This window comes from Ciconia boyciana, chromosome 1 (assembly GCF_034638445.1).
Source record: "Ciconia boyciana chromosome 1, ASM3463844v1, whole genome shotgun sequence".
Taxonomy (NCBI): domain Eukaryota; kingdom Metazoa; phylum Chordata; class Aves; order Ciconiiformes; family Ciconiidae; genus Ciconia; species Ciconia boyciana.
This window is the reverse complement of record NC_132934.1, coordinates 204,542,197-204,551,618: the sequence shown is the minus strand read 5'-3', so window position 1 is coordinate 204,551,618 and position 9,422 is coordinate 204,542,197. Positions and strand designations below refer to the sequence as shown.

At 40.6% G+C, this 9,422-nt stretch overlaps 1 protein-coding gene across 1 annotated transcript; it reads right to left on the bottom strand.

Moving 5' to 3' along the window:
• Positions 1-2,385: 2,385 nt before the first annotated feature.
• LOC140646542 (interstitial collagenase-like) lies at positions 2,386-9,060 on the bottom strand. Its single transcript, XM_072850641.1, has 10 exons — positions 8,912-9,060; positions 8,519-8,763; positions 7,899-8,047; positions 7,672-7,803; positions 6,660-6,821; positions 5,861-6,080; positions 4,567-4,700; positions 3,880-4,039; positions 2,920-3,023; positions 2,386-2,715 (listed from the first exon to the last, which is right to left on the bottom strand). Exons 1-10 carry the CDS (start codon positions 9,014-9,016, stop codon positions 2,615-2,617), a joined length of 1,512 nt encoding a protein of 503 aa, XP_072706742.1. The 5' UTR covers positions 9,017-9,060; the 3' UTR covers positions 2,386-2,614.
• Positions 9,061-9,422: the final 362 nt, after the last annotated feature.

Here is a 9,422-nt window from a genome sequence, read left to right as displayed (position 1 = left end):
TTATGAGTTACAACAAAATCATGGTTACAAGAAATCTTCTCTTGCCCACTAAGTGTAGACAGGCAGCTCCAGCACTCCTGTTTCCAAGCCCATCTGAATTACGTATGATTATACCATTTGCCAGGAATTTCATTGCTTTTCCCAAACCAAAAGTAATGTTCTTTCGTTGCTAAAGTTTAAGACATTAACAAAGGAGAAATACAGATGGAAAGTCCATGGTTAACACATCTTACTAGTCCCTTTGTCCAGGTAAAATCCATGCCATGTTGTCTTCCATTTATGGTCCAGGTTAGACCAAAACACAGGACATTTTCTAGATTCTCCTTCACAGCCAAGTAAATATCATTCATTTTTCAGACACTAGCAGTTTAAGCTAATTAATACCTGGAGGTGGGGAGGTATTTAGCTGTATTAATGTAGCTATTTCCTTGAGGTCATAACTAAAAAACAGTACCAGCCTTATGTAAGAAAAATAAGTTAATATAATGGCCAACGTGAGTCATTGTAAATATCATCAATGTTCTACTTCACCGTTGCTGAAATGTTCTTTTTGGTTTGTCCTTGGTTACACTTTCAAGTCTCAGCCAACAACCAGAGCCTAAAGGCCTGATTTCTGAAGGTAGCCTTCACATACAGGAAGGTATCTAGTTAGGATATCAAAGTGTGTAGGCACTTTTAAAATCAAAAGGAATTAGCTCCATTACTTACATACAAGCAGTACTCACAAGCGCCCTGCCTAAGCCTGGAGGCATCTAAAGTCCTTGGACTGAAGTTTCTTCTGGACAGGCTGTGTACACAGCACAAGCTATTGAGAAAGATACTGGGAGATGTTGGGGCAACACCAGTTTTCCTGTGTCTCTGCCCTGCCTGGACTGCCACCAGGTGAGCTCACCCACTTGTCAGTCCATGACTTCATCGTGGTGCACCACTACCCTTGGGGCAATGCTGAGCTGTTCAGTCCCTACTTGACTTTTAAGCCCTGCTGAGATTCACAGCTTAATTTCTCACCTAGGTTGGTTTTAGGCCTTGCTTTAGCAGTGGTCAATGTGCATCTAGCATGGCACAAAGCATGCATGAGGAGCAGAACATGGCAGAGAAGAGGTTTTCCAAGATCAGACATGGCAGCATCTTGGCTGCCTGTCCTCGGTCTTATCTGCTAGCATAGTGGGACAGTGGATCTGTGGGTACACTGGGAGACACATGGCTTCCTCTGGCCCTGATGGATGGTGCAACAGATGTTAGTAGGTGTTTTGACAAGATGTGTGAGGGATCTGCTCTGTGCAGAAGACTGGAAGTAAATCTCACCTTTGCCTAATGGGGTTTGAGCTGTGGTAACTGGAAGACTGTCCTCATCAGCCTTTCCCATCCCCTCTTGCTGCCTTTGCCAATTCTGCTAGAGAAAGAGGAATAGCGAGGAGGAGTCGACTTCCTTGTATAATGACATCATCAGAGCAGCGTTGTGAGAGATGGGATCAAATCCCTTTAAGGAGAGGATGGACTTCAGCCAAGCTTTCTTACACCCCAAGGAGTGTTTAAGTCACTGAGCTATTGCCCTGTGAGGGGGACTCAAACAAGGTGGATGGAGGAAGTGCATGTGCTTTTGTCCGTGTCTCACCACTCTTCCTCTGGAGGATTTGTCTCTGGTAGTCACGTGAAAATCTGGGGTTTTTTTCTTATCACTTTGGCTTGTTTGCTCTGGGAATTGGTTCTTGTCAGTGGTTTCTTGTCTGGCATTGTGAGCTGGACCGTCAGCCGTGACTCCATTCCCATGGCACATGGTCACAGCTCAGCAGAGGTAATCCCCTGACTCCCTGGGACCCCGTGACTATATCTCCATCACTTCCCACCCTGCCTGCGTGCTGCCTCCATCCCCAAACTGGACACCTACCCTTCTCTCCGGTCACTCATGTCCTGCTGTACCAACGATTCTGCCCACCAAAACCATCCACAGCAGCACTGGAGCAGAGCATGGGTCCTCTCAGCCCATTGCCATGTTCCCCATCTACCAGCAGACACCTGTCCCTGTCCCCGCCCTGACCTCTCTGTCCCCATGCTGTGGGGTCATGGCAGGTGAGGGCCACAGCCACCAGTCTCTCCACAGCCCTTCCCACATGGTCGTGTAGGATCTCCTACTACCTCTTCTGCCTCCCCTGCATTGTTCCTGAGTGTCTTTGTTTCCCTCCTCTGTCCCCCAGGTCATTTCTTATTGCCTGTCAAAACTGCCCACCTACTTCTGCTTCTCTTTAACTGCCCCCCTATGGACACTGAGCCCTGCTAAAAATGGCGGTGGGGTCCTGGCTCCATTCAGGCTTGTATGGGGTTATATCAGATGCCTTGTCTCCAGCAGAGTGGACCAGAACACAAGAACACTGCTATACTCAAGCAAAATACTTTATTACTCAAAAACAACTTGATTAATAAATAGTTGGAAAATAATATAAATTAAAACTGTACATTAAGTTTGACACTTTTAAGGTTTTAAATTAGATTATCATCAAAGGCCATCATTTCAGATTCAGATGCACAGTAACAGCTGAATTATATTGTTTATAACCAAGGAACATGAAGAAACATTTCTGGTACAAATACAGCCCTGCACCATCACTTAATATTTCTAGCAATTAAACCAGCTGTTGCTCTTCATTATACGGATGAGTTTCTTGTTCTTGATGTCAATCTCAGACTGGTTTGATCCATGGAAAAAGTAGAAATGTCCTAGAATTGGAAGGACAAAATATTGGCAAATTAATATTTCCTTTTTGTACACCTATTGATATACACTTGCTGTTTTCTTGGGTGATTTAAAAAAAAATATCAGAACAAACATTTCATATATATATATGTATTTGAAACATATACTCTTTTAGCTTTGGTTGGTGGTCTTTTATTTTGTTTTTAATTACATTTTAATTTACTTACCATTTTTCTGAAGGGCAGCATCAACTGTATGGCCAATTCCTTGGAAGTCAGATGCTATTTTTCTTGGATATCCCCTTTCCATTGATTGGGTATTTTCACTGAAACTAAATAAAGAAATTGCATGGAAACAAGAAAAAAGCATGTGATGTTCAATGTTGAAACCAGGTGGAATTTTTACTAAATAAGCCTACTCTCAGCTGAAAATCCAGTAACTGTGAGCATCTGTGATCTCACAGAACTGTATAAATCCTGGCTGTGTGAATATTTACATCTTTAGTGGCCTATGCAAGGCTGTTTTCAGAACATCGGACTAAATAGTTCACTTCCATTCCCTGAGACTGATAATAAGGCTGGATGGGGCTTATACTGAGTAATAAACTTAAATAATCATTCAAACTGAATATTTTAATTTTACAGCATCCAATCTATGAAGTGACCCCATGAGTGGAATGTAAACTTCTGGTGTAATACTACTCTTTCACGATAATATTACAGATTAATTAGCAGGGCTAACATTACTGCTTAGCTGAACTGTTTCTTAAAAATGAAATATTATAATCTCCTTCCATAACTTTCTTGATAGATTTGTCATTTATAAATTTCAGAGAGCACTTCTGTCCCTTAATAGCTACTGAATGAATACATAACATGATGACAAAGTCTACTCACATTATCTTTTTATACTAAGTTCATGTAATGCTGCTTCCTAACGAATAAACAAAGCTCATTTGTTTGTTAATCACAGACTGGTAAGAGTAAATGGATGTTGTCTTTATCTCAGGTGTTACAGACTCTGTTCTATGAAAAGACATGAGTAATTCCTCTGAGTTTCAGCTTTATACTGGCTGAGAAGGCTGTATACAACAAGAGGCCATGAACTTACTGTACAAATACTAATATAACTTGACATTTTAAAAGCTATTTTGATTTTCTGCTGTACAAAAGAGGAATGAGCCTTACCTCCAGTACTTGTTGCCTACAAAGAAATAGGTTTTCTTGGTATTTTGATCATGAACAGCTGCATCAATTTTCCTGACACCGGTGGGGAAGCCCAGGTTCTGAATAGGCTTGGGGAAGCCTGGGTCTATACTGTAGCCACTGACAGCCCAGTACTGGTTGTCTGCAGGAAAACCAGAAAAAGTTAGTAGAGATTCCTGAGGAGGCTGAGCTTCTTTTCATCAAAGCCCCAGAGCTTTCTGTGTAGTAAATGCCACCAAATAGTACAGATGTCCAGCTGAGAACATGACCCTCTAGGGCACACATAAGTTTGAATATTGCAGAGCTGTTTGATTTTCCACTTTTTATAGTCATTAGACTATTATATACTCAATAGTTAAAACTCAACATATTTTCTAGGTGTGTTTGGCACCTTTAAAAATGTATTTAAATAACTTAGTGTAGGCAATCAATTCTGTCTCAGCTATGATCTCACTGCCAAAAGAGTAATATCATATTGTACAGGGCTGTTGTGAAGCAGCATTAGTTAATGACAGTAACAGCATTTTCAAAATGAAAATGGATTTAAATATTAAGAATATCTTGTATTAGTATTAGTATATTACTTCCATGATTATTACATAACATTAGCAGTAATACTATAACTTTATTCATTCATAAAAAGGACTGATGGAAATGTAAGAGAAATACCTTTAAAAAATATCACTCGATCCTTCTTGTCAACCTCATAAGCAGCATCAAAGCCAGCTGCCAGTGATGGCCAGAACGAGGAGATGGTGTCATGTTCAATGCCTGAGAAATATGGACTTTTGCGCCAGACATAGCTGATTGATAGAAATGAAAACAGCAGTGTTTCATTGTCTGTATTTCACTAGGAGATCACTAGCCCAGAAATGTAGTCTAAATCCTAGTGTCTGGGTGCTGGAGCCAGTCATCCCTATGAGGCAGAGATATCACCCCTTTTGGGATACAAGTGCTTCACTTTGCCCTGCTCTCTCATAGACATTTACCCTTTACTACTGGTTGGTCTGGGGTCACAGAACAGTTGAGGTTGGAAGGGACATCTGGAGGTCATCTTGTCCAACCCCTCGGCTCAAGCACAGGCACCTGTAGCTGGTGGCCCTGTAGACCTCTCCACTGGCACCCTGACGGCTTGCCCAAGACAACGTGATGTCTGTGGTAGTGCTTACAATTGAAGCATTCTCTTCACCATGTCCCATGCAAGTAGGCACATCTGCGTTCTTAATTTCAGTTTGGTTACAAATGTTCATTAGACATTCTTGAGAAACATGTTAAAACCTAATTTAAGGAGGAACCTCTCCTTCCTGCCCTTCCCTGAAAATTATTAAGTTTTTAAGCTACAATTCTTCATCATGTGTTTTAGAAGGGAAATAAGACCCAAATCATCAAAGGAAGCTTATTCAATCAAAACACAATTACCAACCCAAGAAGTGGGTGAAACCCTGGGCCTGACATGCTGTTCTCCCTCTCCAGGGTGGATGTGCCCAGCCAACAACCCGCTACAGTGCCCAGTGTCAGAGTGAGCCCAAAAAGAGGACACCTGTAACAGCAGGGTCTCCCTACAGACAGTACTGGGCAGTGGTCCAGTGCAGACTCCCAGATCAGTGTGCCACCAAAAATCACCAGTGACATTTTCCACAGCTCCCTGACCCACACACGGGATGGTGTGACGAGGACGGTGCTGCATACAAAGCATCTGCAGGCTGAGGAGTGACACTGGGATTATTCAGCCTTGCACAATTCTAACAGACATGATGGCTTAAAGCATTTTACTCACCTGTCAGTAAACCACGTTACTCACCCAGACCAGCTGGGCTAGTAAAATTTTGCAAAGTTGACTTAATACTTTCAGAAAGAAATATCTTCCTTTGTAACCAAGGGAAGATAAATTCCTTGAACTGAACTTTATGCTTTGCCTTTGTGAGTCTCACAAAAAGGTGTTGCTAGAAATGAAAACACTTACCTGCCTTTGAAGAACAGTATTTCCCCACGGAGAGTAGTGATAGCATCAAAAGTCAAATGGGGGTCACAGTCCTCTGGTCTTGTGGGGCTTTTGGAGGGTGTCGTTTCTGTTGGTTCTTCCTGGGGTGACGTTTCAGTTGGTGCTTCTGTAGGTGTCATTTCAGTTGTTTCCTGTGGCACAAAAGCTTCTGTTGGAAGTGCAGAAGATTCTCTGGGGGGTCCTTTGGGAAACAGATAGGTATAGAATTGGAAGATGAATTAGAGTGTTTCATGTTGCAGAGCTTCAGGATGTACCATATGGAGCCAAATGCATAGATTTCTTAAGGTTCAAACTCAACTAGTAAATTAATGCCAGGGAAAGTTCCTGGGCTGTTAAACTTGGCTATCTATCTGTGCTGCTGACTGTTAAAATGGTCTCTGGCATTGTTCTGCCTTGACAAGCCATTGGTCTCTCAAACTGTACGTGCTCAGGAGAGCAAACACCATTTCCAAAAGGCAGTTGTGCATGTGACCATCCTTTTGTGGAAGATAGAGTGTAATACTATAGACTCTATCTGTTCCTTTGGAGAGAAGGCTCTTGGACCTTTTGACTTACTGGCATGGATACAGCCCACAGATTCCATTTTGAAGATGTAGACTCTTAACCACAAAGAAACCAAAAGATTTGCCAAAAAATAATATCAGGAAATAAAACCTCAGTCTCCTTCTTGCAGTAGAAAGTTCAGTACATTTTAGCTGCTGGGTAAAATTAATTATAAATGCTTATCCATCATCCACCAAAACTGATGCTTCTTGCTTACCATAGAGGGCCTGAATGCCATCAATATCATCCTGAGGAAGCCTGTAGTCCCTCGTATCCCTGGCCATATATATAGGATACATCAAAGCACCAAAGACGTTGGAATGACCAAGACCTAGTGAGTGGCCCAACTCATGAGCAGCAACGAGAAATAAGTTGTATCCTAAAAAAAATCCAGCACAAAGAAAAAATACTCAATAAATTTTCTCACATGACAGTGGGATACCAGTGCCATCATCTCATGCATGATATATCATTCGCGGTCTTAATTAAACAGCAAAATCTAACTATGTCCCAAGTAAGAGGTTCTCTGGCATCCTGGAGAAGAAATGAGTTTCAAATTATAAACCTTCATTTCTCACAGGGAAACCAATCTGGGGACAGTTTTTGCTCATGTTGCAGAAATTTTCCTGCCAACAAAGAATCAAAGTTTCTTTAATGTTAATAATGACTGAAAACTGGGTGAGAACATTTTAGTCATCTGGTCAGATTTTGGGAATCATAAATGACATGGAATTCACCTGGTAACTACTTCACAAAGACCAGTAACATGTAACATTATCCCTGGACATTGCTGGAAACCAGAACACTTCACTGTCATATTTAATTATATTTACCAACAAACTCAAGGTTTTTTCCTTTGCAGAAGTTAAAGATTTGTGTCACTTTAAATTAAAAAAAAAAAAGTGAGAGCTCAGTATTACAACTTTTAAGGTCATTACCTGAGGGTAAAAATTCCCTGCCTTACAATGTCATGATTACCCAATATTGCTGTTTCATGCTAATCTCATTTCCTTTACAGGAGCTGTAATTGCAGGCTGTGCATTAACTTCAGGAGACTGTCATGACTGCAGCCCAGGTCAAAATATGCAGAATCATTTTACTAAATTACACTGACATTTTACATCTCCATAAATACTGGAACTACTGCCATGGGATCTGTGATTTTACAGTGTCTTCAAGACCACACTGTCTAATAAAAAACAGGCAACACAATATTTAAGGTTACCTACCATTATAGGTGGTAAATTTGGTCCAGTTTTCATCTTCATCAAAGTGGGCATCTCCTCCTAGCCCACTGCTGGGGGGATAGGCATGAGCCAGAGTTCCTCCTGGGCCATCAAAGGAATAGAAGTCACCGTGAACTGAAAAAAAATGGAAAAAAAAGTGATGCATGTCATCATCTCTGTAAGAAAAAGTGACAAATACTTATCATTCCCAGGCAAGGGAGTCCCCTTACATCCAGCTGCAAAGGAGATCATTATATCTGCTTGACCACTGTGGACCCTGGTGAATCTCAAAGGGGTGACACTGCTCCAGAGCTGGAAGGCTTTTGCAATTGCTTCCTCTACATCAGCTTGTAGCATGTCTGGAGTGTAGTTCAAAATCCTGTGAAATAAGGAGAAAGGAATTAAAAGCAACCAGATCACATGTGGCTGGGGCACATAGTATCAAGGTCAAATATTTTAATTGGTGGTTATTATTATTTATGTGTCTCGAATTGTTTATTTTCAAATTATTTGCTTACATAACAAAGGAAGTTGTCACAATTTTCTTTCACATCTTTCAGAAATCCTAACATATATACTCTCAGTTGTATCTCTTCTATCCACCAAGTGTATTATTTAGTAGGCTGTTAACTAACTAATGTAAACTCCTATTTTGGTATTTTCATCACTGTTTGGAAGTCTAAAGCAAAGGATATGAATAGTCACCACGTTCGTGGCCCTTTCAACCTGAATTGGGCTTTTATATGGAGAAATACAGAAGTAAATAGTAAAGAATTTGTTGGCATTACTTCTGCCTAGCATTCACAAAGCTTCCCAGTGGTGTACAGAGAAACATGCTTTCATATGTTACCGATATGTCACGTCTTCTTTCTTCCACCTAGGGCTCTGTGGGAAGGTGCTGTATGAACGGACATCTGGTATTCCACATCTAGGCTGCTTCATCATGTCCAGCGTCTTATGATTCAGCTCCCCAGTTACCTCTAGCCCAAAGAATGACTGCATTTCTCGGATTTTGTCAGCCATGAGATTGAGGTTCTTTGATTTAAAGAGAGAATTTTTCTCTTCTTTAAAATCATAAAAATTTTCCAGATATTTCTGATGGGGAAGAAAAAGCAACAGTTTAGAACATAAATGTTTCTTTTCAAATGCAGAGAGTTGTTAATAAAATATTCTATGTCACTAATACATCACTACATTAATTTTGTCTATAAATTATTTCCTAAGTTCTGTCTGTAGTCCTTACCTTAGCAAATTGCATATCTTCTTTTTCCTTTTCTGGAGCCACTGGGAAAGCACAAGAGCATGCAACATATAGTAACCCAAGGAAAGGAAGGATTTTTGTCTTCATCTTTGCCTCCTTGTCCTATCAGCCCTTGCTAGAACACCTCTCAATCTCTTCTTCTTCTTTCCAAGGCTCACCAGTGTTTCTCTATTTATATCAGTTGTGTGCTTATTAAAGTCAATAACTGCATGACTCAGTTCATAACATCCTTTGATTTCCCACAAAAACACAGAAAACAAATTTGGTTTCAGAAGCACACTAACCCATGACAGTTTACCTTGCCCGAAAACCCCTGATTTCGCAATCATATTATTGGACATTATTTTTTTTTCTTCATTCCTAAACTGGACCAGTATTTTAAACTTACAAGTATTTAAATCTATAATCGGTAACCTGGATAAAAATCACCTCATTTTTCAGAGGTGGTAAAGGGACCTGGCTCTTTGTGAGGGACAACAATCTGTAATTCCTT